Here is a 12,039-nt window from a genome sequence, read left to right on the forward strand (position 1 = left end):
GACCCACATTGAAGCGGCTACCATGCCCCACTGTAGCGACCTGCCCCAGGGTCTGCTCTGCCCACTCCCCAACGAGACTGTGGGCTCCTCAGACTGCACCCCTCAATGCCAGCATTCTAGCATTCTGCCAACACAGCTCCCATCTTTTAAGTGGTTACCCTAGCCAGGCATTGGCCTAGGCACTTTATCCACATAACGCTCAAAATAACCCTACCTTTATTATACCCGGGACGCTGAGGCTCGGAGACGACAGGGCACTCGTCTGAGGAAACGCAGCTAGTAAGTGACCCTCAAGTCCTTACCATGGCACCGTGAGGACCATATGATCATCAATCCTGTGACACACAAGGGAATGAGGCTCCGAGACAGTGAGGTGCACAGGACCTGGTGGCAGGACCAGGACTGCAGGCGGGTGTCCTGGCTTGGCGCCCGTCCTGACGCCCAGCACTAGGCTGCCTCCCCACAGTCATTGCCGCTTGTTGAAAAATGAAATGAAGTGGCTGCTGTCCTGACCCCGCTGCTTCCCTCCTAAGAGCCCCTTATTTACTTGGGGGCCCCACCGGCTCTGGTCATTGCAAGCAGGGCCCATCCTGGCCTCGCATGTCATACCCGGTGATGGCAGTGGCCACAGGCTTGGGGCGGCCAGCTGAACCTCCAGCGTGAGGGGCGGGGTTAGGGTACAATGACGTTGACATCCAAGCCCACCTGTACAATGTGAGCAGAGAGCCCTCCCAGCATCTTCTACCCATCCTGTAAGGGGCGTGCAGGGGTAAAGAGGCTCTGGCCACACAGGTGTTGAAAGAAGATAGGGTCCCGTGTGCTCTGTGCACACGGCCAGACGCCGTTCTGAAGGAGGGCCGAGCAGCAACGCAGCTGGACTGGCTGCAGAAATGCATAGGGGTGGCTCCCGCTTTGTTCAAGGTCAGATGCCCCCTTTCCCTCCAGGCACAGAGAACAAAGCACACCCAGACTCCCAAGGGAGAAAGCCACAATCAGAGGGCTTTTGCATTTTGTCATCTTATCGAGATATCACCCTGAACTCAACACCCTGAACTTGACACCAAGCAGAGTGTCCCTGCAGAGGTGTAGAAATCAGAGCATCTAAACAGAACCGATCCTGAGGGACAGGGACCAATGGGGATATTTTAGGAGCCCTGCAGGGACCCCTGGGGGTGGGGATGTGGTTTCTTTTTGAGTGTGACTCATTCTCTAACTCACTTGGACTGGGCTTGGCCCATCCCAGGTCCGCCACTTACTGACCGAGTGGCCTTGGTCCTCCCGGGGCCTCTGTGTGTCCTGCAGGGTCCAGGGTGGCCCAGCACTCACATCTAGGAAGGCCCTGGCTGGAGCCGAAGCCACACAGGACATGAGAGTGAGCCGTAATCTTAGATGTGTTTTTAAAAAACATTTTGGACCAGTAAGACATTTATTATACAAGATTTTTCTTATTTCTCGGTGATATTTTCTATCCGCTGTAATCTCACCATTTAACTTCCTATTCAAATCTCAGTCTGCAGCAAAGGAAGCTATCAACAAAATGAAAAGACAGCCTAATGAATGGGAGAAGATATTTGCTAATGATACATCTGATAAGGGGTTAATGTCTTTTAACACCAAAAAGACAATCCAATTAAAAATGGGCAGAGGACCTGAATAGACATTTCTCCAAAGAGGACAGATGGCCAAAAGAAAGATATTCAACATCACTACTCATCAGACAAATGCAAATGAAAACCACAATGAGATATCACCTCACACCTGTCAGAATGGCCATCATCAATAAATCAACAAACAAGTGTTGGCGAGGATGTGGAGAAAGGGGAACCCTCGTGCACTGTTGGTGGGATTGTAAATTGGTGCAGCCACTATGGAAAACAGTATGGAGGTTCCTCAAAAAATTAGAAATAGAACTACCTTATGATCCAGCCCTTCCACTCCTGGGTATTTATCTGAAGAAATCCAAAACCCTAATTCAAAAAGATATATATCTTTCATTGTGTTCACTGCAGCATTACTTACAGTAGCCAAGATATGGAAGCAACCTACGTGTCCATCAATAGATGAATGCATAAAGAATAGGTGGTGCATAGATACAATGGAATATTACTCAGCCATAAAAAGGAACGAAATCTTATCATATGTGACATGGATGGACCTAGAGGGCATTATGCTAAGTGAAATAAGTCAGAGAAAGACAAATACTGTATGATCTCACTTATGTGTGGAATCTAAAGAACAGAATAAATGAACAAACAAAACAGAAACAAACTCATAGATACAGAGTACTGATGGTTCAGATGGGAGGGGGGTTGGGGGGGCTGGGTGGAAAGGGTGAAGGGATTGAGAAGTACAAACTGGCTGTTACAAAATAGTTACAAAATAGTCACGGGGATGTGAACTACAGCACAGGGAACAGAGTCAGTAACACTGTAGTAACTATATGGAGTCAGATGGGTACTAGGCTTAGCGGGTGATCACTTCGTAAGTTATATAAATGTCGGACCACTATGTTGTTCACTTGAAACCAACATAATATGGTGTGTCAACTGTAGTTGAAAAATTGTTTTTAAAAGAAAATGCACATGTTAGCACCTAGGCGACCAATGAACTACTTTGCTGTACTGTACAGCCATTCAAACCAAAAGATTCACGAAGGCTCACTGGATAGTCGGCTGTTCAGTGACACAAAGTTAAAAGTAAAGATCGTGAAAAACATCTCAGTCTATGATAGACAGAATAATGATCCCCCAAATGTCCACACCCTAATCCCTGAAACTCGTGGACGTGTCCCCTCACATGGCAAAGGGGATTTTGCAGATGTGATTAAGGGTCTTGGAAAAAGGGAGATGACCCAGGCAGGCCCCTGTGATCACAGGGGTCTCTGCCAGAGGGAGAGAGAAAGATGTGAAGATGCCACACTGCTGGCTTCCCAGGTGGCGGGACCACAGCCTCTAGTGGCTGGAAAAGGCCAGGAAACAGCTTTTCCCCTGAAGTCGCCAGGAGGAACCAGCCTGGCCGACACCTTGACATTATCCCTGGAAGACCCCCCTTTGGACAGCTGGCCTCCAGAACCATAGGACAGTGCCTCTGTGTTGTCTTAAGCCGCTAAGAGTGTGGCAGTGTTACAGCAGCCCTAAGAAACAAGCCAGAATTCACCAGCTCTGCATTCACAGCACAGCACGGGCTTCTGCACGTGCTCCCAGGGCCCAGAGCACCAGCCCCTCCAGTCCACTGTCCACCCAGCAGGCAGAGGCCACCAGATGCAACCAGATCGGGAAGTCCTCTGCCGCAGGGCGCAGCTCCAGTGTCCTCTCCCGGGCCATGCCCTCAGCCCACCCCCTCGTCCCCCCTCGCAGGGCATTCCCTGCCATCCTTCAAGCAGCAGCCTCAGGCTTGCCTCTCAGGGACACTCTGGGGGCATTGGTGACCTAAATTTTTATAATACATGACACTTTCTCACCCCCAGCCCACCTGTGACTGTGAGCTCCACGGGGCCTGGGAGGCTGTTTTGATCACTTTTATACCCAGTGCTGGGCCATGTGTGTGCCCGGAAAGCTCCACAGGACGAAGGCGTGAGCAAGCACAGCCTTTAGCCTTGGCCTACATGTGGCAGGGTGACTTCATCTCAACCCATGTTCTCATCACACGGCTTTACCTACTTTGTTGTCTTCAGTGGCTTCCTGTCACGTAGGTTTTATAACCGGGCCGTGACCCCGTTTCTGGCTCTTTCGCCCACACTGTGAATAATGCCCTTAGAATCAGACGTGGGCACCCATCCTGAATCTTCTCTCAGGATGAATTCCACAAGAAGCCCCCGCCCTGTATTTGCTCTGCCCATCTTTTATGACTTTATATGCAGTATTCTCCAAAGCATTTTCATTCCTTTGACTTTGAAATGTGCCTTTGCTGGTAGATCAGTGAAAATGGGGGGAGAAAGCCATGGCTAGTACCTTCCTTCACAGCCTTAAAATAGGGTCTGGAACTGGTAGCCCCACAAGCTGCTTGGACCCACAGCTCATGGTGGGAGCTTTTGAAACAGAATGTTTACATAACTATGGATTTCCCATTTCTCCATGTTACACTCACTGGTCAGAGCTGGGCAGCCCCCGTCCCCTCTGACCACCCGGCTCCTTGTCCCACCTGTGTTTGTGTTTGGAACCCTGACGTAACCAGATTCTCCCTGCTCTGCCTTGCAGTGACATTACCCCTCCTGGAGAGCCACTGAACAAAAGCAGCCGGCCCAAAGCGCCTTCCCGCTTCCCCAAGCTGTCCCGCAGTCACCCCAGGGAGACGACGCGCAACGTGGAGCCCCAGAGTGGCGACCTCTGACCTCGATGGAACCCAGACTCGGGCCCTATGTGCTGCGCCAGCTGCCTCTCCGGCCACTCTGCATCCAATCTGGCCACGGCGGCTGGCCCCTCACACCTTGGAATGACAACCACATCCAGCTGGTTAACCCCGAGAGCACACCTTCCCCGGTCACATGACACCCCGATTAAACTGGTCAGTCAGAGAGCAAGGCGCTCCTCGCCCGGACACGTGGGCACTGCCCTCCCAGGCTCTGCCCTGAGTGGCAAGCATCGTTCGTCCCCTTCCTCCAGCCCAGGGGCCAGCAGGAGGGCGGGCACAGGCGGGGCTGGAGCCCCGGTTGAGCTGCACAACTCCAGTATTTCTCTCCGTCAGAAGGTTCACTCAGAAACAACCGCTTGACTCTTTCCCACGAGGGGATCAGAATGACTGTTACACTCTTTCTTTCTAACGTTATTGCCTACTACAACTTATGGCCACGTGGGGTGGGGGTGGGGGTGGGGCCTCTCCCTTCCCCTTTTGTTGTCCACCCTCGTCATCGCCACCATGGCCAGCCGTGGCTGTGTGTGTCGCTCCTCCAGGGAGACAGCCCACAGCCTTCCTGCGAAGGAGCCATTACGTGATGCTGAACTGTGGTTGTTGGAGCACATCCCCCCGCCCCTGACCTCCCCACGACTGGCTTCTGGAAGGACCAGCCCGTGTAGGAGACGTGAGGCGCCCTGACCCCCCAGGCGTCTTTGTCCCATCCAGGCCAGCTATCAGCAGCAACCTGGTGACCCCATGCTCAAGCGCCCCAAGCCACCAAGAAATCGATGGCCTTGGCCTCACAAGCCACGAGGCCTCACGGTCATGAGAGACACTCCGCTCTGTAACCGCTGCGGAAGGTCCCGCAGGCCCTTGGCCTCCAGACCTAGCTCCCAGCTCCATGGGCCTCAGCGTGGCTCTCTGTGAGCCTGGACAGCATCCACTCTGAACAGACCATGACTGTCCCCTAAAGACATGGGTTCGCAGGGCGCTCTCTGCCCCCCAACATGCTCTCAGTGTGTTGGACCCACTGTGCCCCCAGACTGATTCCTGCGTGCGCCATCTCAGGACAGGCCCTGCTGACAGGTTCCAACAGGCTCCTCCTCCAACGCCCCCGGTCAGGCCGCCTCCCAGGCCCAGCGTGGTCCGGCCAGTTTAGCATCCAGAATCATGGACTAGCCCTCCACCCTAGGCAAGAGCCATCCTCAGCTGCTGAGTACATTTAGGAAGAGCTGGCATTTTCTGGGGGAAATATTACAAAAATTAGATAGGTTGTGAAATCTATGTAAGGATAAGTGTGACCCGAGGAAGACAGACGTCGGGAATGTGATGGTGACGTAAACGTGTGTGAAAGATGGTCAGTGGAAGGCTAACCACGGGCTGTCCCTGGAACAGTTTCAAATCATTAGCTTAAAGCTCGGGGAACGGCCTGCGTAAGCACGGGACATTTCCTAGACAGAAAAACTGGAGAGAGTCGCCTGGAAGGTGGCTGCTGCGTTAGCCAGAGGACGCTTACTCAGGGCAGAGAGGCAAGGCTGACGTGATGTGCGCACAGCCCCGAGACATGAGGAGGCCTGAGGACCTCCGCCAGGCGAGCCAAGGACCCTGCCGTCTGTCCTCTACGGCTGGAAGCAGGTGTGTGCGGCTAGAGGACCTGCTGTCAGCTCGTGGGGTTTAGAGGACCCAAGGGACGCTGCGTCCCAGAAAGGCAGCATGGTTCCGCTCTCCCTCGTTTGCCAAGGTCCCAGCTCCACGTGCACTTCGGTTCAATTCCAAGTCCCACAGGGCCGACTGGGCCGCCGGGGCTGGCTGCTTGGCACAGAGCCCTCCTCGGGACATCATCAGACTGTCTCAGCGCCCAGGCTGCCCCAGGCCTGCCTCCCGCCCACTCCTCCCGAAGCAGGTCCTGGATCCCAGCAGCAAGGCTGGCCCAGCACTGCCTGTCTGGACAGCGGAGCGTGCCCCCAAAGCCCCCGCTTTCCGTTTGTGTTAGACAGAATGGAACCACCCACCTCTGATGTCCCCCGACCCTGGGCCCAGAGTTTTGATCAACCAGCCTTTTCTGGCACCTGACCTCACACCTCTGAGTGCGAATCTGGCCTTGCCTCCAACCACCCCTTCAGGGAGCTAAAAAACAAAGCAAAAAAAAAAGGGCCCCCAGGGCTACAAGGGGACAGATGCCAAGCCGGGAGAAACAAGGCCGCACCCAGCCTGTATTTAAAAAGGAGAAACTCTGCCTCTGCGATTCTTAAAAATTAATCACGGAAACCATGCACTGCTCTCCCAAAGTATGGGCTGTGAAAGCAGGTTCCTGGGGCCACACAGGGACCATTGGGGTGCTTGCTCTTTGCACCCCCTTTTTTGTGATCATGCAGAAACCCTGGAATCATCCTCAACATGCAGACCACCGCTCTGACTTGAGCTCATCACAGCCACTTGTCACAGCCTTAACTTTGGAATCACATAGAATGTTGCACAATGATGTAGTCCATCCAGCCACCCCAAATACCCCTGGCCCTGCTCTGCAGCGTGGTGGGCCCACTTTGAAGGGAAGACTCCCCAGGTCCTGGCAAAAGAAGACAAAGTGCCCAGGTCCCGCGAGGTCCAGGCTGAGGGCTGATAAACTACATGCCACCCGCTCTGGACGTTCCTCTGCCCTTCAACCCGGGTCCAGTTCCGAGCCTCGCAGTACGCACTCAGCCCCCTGGGGCCCATCAGGGGAAGACGGCCCTGCAGAAAGAGCCAGTTGAAGTTGCTTCCATCTCCTGATCCTGTTAGAAGGTTCTCTGGTGCCTCCAGAGTTGGTAGCTGAGAGAGGAAGTTCTCCCTCTTCGGAGGGAAACCAAAGGGGCCTGCCTCTCCAGAGGGCCTTGACCTTGAGGACACCTGGACTGGATGGAAGGCCCCATTCTAGGTCTTATCACTAAAGGCAGGCTGTCTGCTCACGGGCTGCTTTGGCAACAGCAGACATCAACAGGATCTGTCTCTGCCATGGTCTTGTTTGCTTCTTCCTTCATCCCCCCGAGGAAACAAACCCCAGGACAAGCAGGGCTGGCGGACGTGTCTGTCCTTAAGAGGAAGCCAGAGCTCCCCGGAAGGGGGTCCACGGCTGGGGTGACCCCAGCCCGGAACGACTCCTGACCCAGGAGCGAGCCTTGTCAGCCAGCTCTCCTGCAGTCAGGCCACCACTGCAGCTGGGCACAGCTGGCTCCAGCTCTCAGAACCTCATTCACGGGCACAACTGCTCACATTACTGACAAGCAACCTCAGAGAGCTGAGCCAAGGTTGAAACAGCCCACATTTGTCCGGTCAGGCCCTGGGGGAGGAGGTGGCTTTCATGGACCGCGATGTCCAGGGTGGCCGCCAACAGCCAGGCACGTTCCAGGGCTCCCTGGTTACAATAGGTGTCACCTGACTAAGTTGCAAAGATGATACCATTTAGTGAGACCCAGCAAGAGGCACGAACAGCGCAAGCGAGGGATGTGGGAAGGGCTTGTGGACAAGGTCTGATTACAGCACCTGGCTTGGCTCCCCACTCCGAGCTTATTCAGATGAGTTCCTTGAGAACCACTGAAATTTTACAAGCATGCCAGGTTGTGTGTCGTGCCTGTAACAAAGCAGAGGCACTGGGAGCTGTTTACATCCATCGGACCGCGCAGCTAATGCCGAGAGGCAGCAGGCCCTGGAGGCCCAAGAATTAACGCCCAGGTCTGGGTGCAGGTCAGGAGTCAGCAGCGAACGCCGCCAGCCAGGCCCGTGGACCAGACGCAGCACTGCTCGTCTCCCAAACCCTGCACCGGGGCTGCAGCCCGGCACGCTAGTGGCCTCTTTTTTCTCCTGGTATGTATCACATGGGACAGTCTGCCCCCCTGAGGACCAGGTCACAGGGTTGCAGGACTCGGCCCCCCCCACCCCACCCGCTCACCTTCCCATGGGGGTGGCAGCCCAGAGATGCCAGCTGGCCCTCGCGTGGAGGCCGGGCCCTGCCCTCTGGGGTCCCAGCAGACACCCTCCTAACCAGTCCCCTGGAGTCCTCCATCCCACAGCCTCTCCCTGCCCAGCCCAGCACCGTGAGGCACTCACCCATCATCCTGCCTCGGCTGGCGTGTACCTGACAACAAACAGGCTGGCTTTTCAGGCTGTAGCGAGGGATGGGCACGACCGGACCTGCCTGAGAAAGACCTGCCCTGGGGCCCAGCTGCCCATCGGACTGGCGCAGAGGCATCTGGACGGGGCACACCCCATGCTCAGTTTTCAACCCCACAGGCAGTAACTGTCTTAACCTTTCCTCGGCATTTCGCTGGGGACGAGGCCGCACACGCTGGCCGGTCTCCGCAGCCTGTGGGCTGTCCTCAGCAGGCAGGGGTGCTTCCTGCAGGCAGGCATCTACTTCTGAGCAATGTCTTTTGCAACGATCCTTTTTCAAAATATTGTGCATTGTTTCATTAAAGCTAACATGAAGTATTTGCTGTTCAAATTGGCTTCTGTGTTAATTTGGTACTGTATATTTTATCTAACATTTCCATGCCAAAAAGTTCGTTTTCTTGCTTCTGGAACACGTGGTCTTGATTATGTTTCTAAAATAGAACTTCAGCTACTGGGTTGCTGGGAAGGAAGGCAGAGCACCGCTGAGCTCCGTGCTCCGAGCAAGCCCGCCGTCTGCTCATCCCGCAGTCACCCCGCAGGGCATCGTGGCGACCTCTCCCCTTTCCAGCCACGAGCCATGGCCCGTGTATGCGCCTGGTTTGGGTCCCTCTCAATTCTGCCACAGAGCCCTCACTTTTGTCTCTACACCCTAACGACCTAATTACCTACCTAATCAGTGTCTTCGGAAAGAAATCTGTTTTCTCTAAAAGATGGCAGAGCCTACAGTGTGGATGGGCATCCCACTAGAAGAACATGCTGCATTCATTAGTGTTTTGAGGTCCAGGGGTTCAGTTCTTACTGGTGCATGAATGTTTTCCCATCATAACTGGAAAACCACTAGCTGACCTGCCCAGGCTGCCACCTGCCCCTTGAGTCCGATCAGGTCTGCTTCCTGCCATCATGAACTACAAGCGGAGAGGCCACCCTTTTCCCTTTGCCGGTTCTTTCCCCATCAATCTAGACCACTCAGGGGGTGCCCTTGCAGAAACTGGGGCTGAGGACATGGAAGGATACAAGGTCGCGGGTTTGTACATTTGCAACCAGAGTTGCTCACCAGTTACTCCAGAAATGAGCCCGGAGAACATGCATTTCCAGGAGTGAGGGGTTGGGGAGCTAATGAGGGTTTTTTATTATCTAGGATTCATCCCAGAAAGAATGTCTGTACCTCTGCAGCCTTAGCTTCACCATCCCTGGCACTGGCACGGCCGTGTGGTATTAACACTGCTTCACGCCTCAGCTACTGCCTTCTGAGAGGAGGGGGTCTTTTGAATGCAGGAGCCAAGGTCATCCCAGCGTGGAGGCCCTCGGCCTGGCCAGAGTCCCCACGACTGGGTCCCAGTGAGTGTCTGTCAGGGGTGAAAAGGCGACACAATTCGAGGCTGGTCTGCTGTCTGTCTGTGAATGAGGCCCAGACGGCTGCAGATTCGCGCAGAAATGTAGTGTTTATCTGCCTACCCTCTTATGTTAAGGTTTACATGATAGAATTTTTAAACAAATGTGTTTAATTTTCTAAAGTCTCTTGTATTAAATTTTCTTTTGGAATAAACTGTGGGAATTTTGTTACAATCTGGTTAACATACGCCTCTTTACAATGACAAAATAAAATGGTGACATTTTATAAATTACTCAGTTTACGCCATTTCTTTGTCTCAGTTATTTTGCAGCAGCTGAGGAGAAGGTGAGCTTTTCCACATACATGTTATAAACACTTCCACAAAGGCCGCTCAGCACCTCACATGCTCTCCTGGACGACAGGACCCCGTTAGGCTAAGATCGATTTGTAGTGGAGCCAAATCCCATTTTGACTCATGAGGCGGATCTGTATAAACTGGAGATGTGGAATCAAACCTCCACACAGAAAAAAAAATCCTCATTACGGGTTCCTATTCCTTCACTCAAAAACAGATCGTCACTGGGCACCTAATATATACCAGGCATTGTGCCAGGCACTGGGCACACGCAGTGAACGAGAGAGAAGACCCCACCGTCCTGGACTTACACCCAGGCAGATGGGCAATAAAAGGACCAAGTCAGCCGTCCCGACCACAGTAAGTGCTGCGAAGGAGGGAGCAGGGGTTGGATAAAGAATAACGGGGCCCAGGACCCACTCGACAAGGGCGGGCCAGGGGTTCTCAGCCTCAGCACTGCTGAGACATGGGGCTGGATAACTCTGGGGTGCAGTGCACTGCAGGGTGCTCACAGCATCCCTGGCCTCCACATTTCCGTTGTGACAACCAGAAATGTCTCCAGATATGGCCACATGTCACCGGACTGAGGGTGGTCCCCAGTTGAAAACTGTGGGGCTAAGCCAAAGAGTTATCTTGGCAGGAGTGACATGTAAGCTGTGACCTGTAGGATGAGAAAGAAATGCTACCCCGCCCCCCATCCTCCAAAAAAGATGACCTTGGCTTAAAAATTCATACCATATAGCAAGGAGCTTTATACCTTTTTAACCTAATTATGGTAACAGAAGAAAACGCTGCTCAGGATAATAGGAGCCCAGGCACGCGTGTATGTAACTCATTCCACCATAACCTGGGTAGATTCTGACCGGGTGCCCAGAAAGGGTGTTGCTGCAGCACCCTGGGCCCCGTGCCGTGGGAAGGCCACAAGCGGGCTGATAGAATGGGAGGCGGAGGACACACACTGGTCTTGGAGCGTATGCCTGTGGATAGCACTGGGCCCCATGCTGCAGCCCCCGGCTCACCCAACACTAAGGCCAACCCAGCAAGGCCGGCTTCAGTCTGTATTGGGACAGATGAGGAAATGAAGCATAGATGGGGTGCAGGCCCGAGGTCCCCCAGCTCCTAGGAGAAATGGGGGGGCTGATCCATTGTATCACAGCTTGGGTTATCTTGGCCACACCCTGGCCCAGTCTCCCTGCCATCCTCAACCTCTGCTCCACGAAGTGTCTCAGCTTCCCGCACGCCTCCCAGGCCATCTCTCCCCAGGAAAGGAGTCCCTCAAGCTCTCCCAGGTACAGGCTATCGTTTTTTTATCCCTCAATCCATATTCCCAATTTTCAACCGTGTTGCCTCCTTAAAAACATCAATTCCTTTGAAATGCATCCCATCTACCTGTCACACCCTCTCACGGAGGCATGGCCTCATCTATGGACCTCTGAGCTGCTTCTCACGGAGGGTGAGCACCCCACTCCAGCTAACACCCCACATCTCACCTCTTTGAGCGTCCCGCCCCCCCCCCCCAGGCTTCTCCCCTGCGCCATGTGCCTCTTCCAGGCCAGGGCAGCACAACTGCACCAACTCCGAAACCTTGACCAGCTTTTCTGCTCTGATCCACTCTGTCCTCTCAGCAACAACTCATCAAACTCTTCATGACCTCCAGTCTGTCATTTAAACGCCACCTGTGTCCTCCTTTCTCGCCAGGCACCTGTGTCCCAGCACCGGGTTGGTGGCCAAGACGGTCCTCACTCCCTCCAACGTCCTCGGTTGCCTTGCCCCTCCTCTCAGGCGCTTGGCAAACACCCAGCTGTAGTCTAGCCCAACTAACAAGCTCGTCTACAAGCCAGTGGTATTGGTTTGGAACTCCACATTGTTTTCT

The 12,039-nt window shown here is 54.0% G+C and overlaps 1 protein-coding gene across 3 annotated transcripts in view; it reads left to right on the top strand.

Annotated features, from left to right (window-relative positions):
• The window catches only part of SNX29 (sorting nexin 29), a 482,345-nt gene extending 472,251 nt beyond the window's left edge, over positions 1–10,094 (top strand). For all 3 annotated transcript variants that reach the window (XM_019650893.1, XM_019650895.1, XM_019650896.1), the window contains one exon: positions 4,197–10,094. In XM_019650893.1, coding sequence (XP_019506438.1) covers positions 4,197–4,329 — 133 coding nt within the window. In that variant the 3' untranslated portion in view covers positions 4,330–10,094. The remainder of the gene's footprint in view (positions 1–4,196) is intronic.
• The last annotated feature ends 1,945 nt before the right edge of the window (positions 10,095–12,039 follow it).

This window comes from Hipposideros armiger, unplaced genomic scaffold (assembly GCF_001890085.2).
Source record: "Hipposideros armiger isolate ML-2016 unplaced genomic scaffold, ASM189008v1 scaffold_149, whole genome shotgun sequence".
NCBI lineage: Eukaryota > Metazoa > Chordata > Mammalia > Chiroptera > Hipposideridae > Hipposideros > Hipposideros armiger.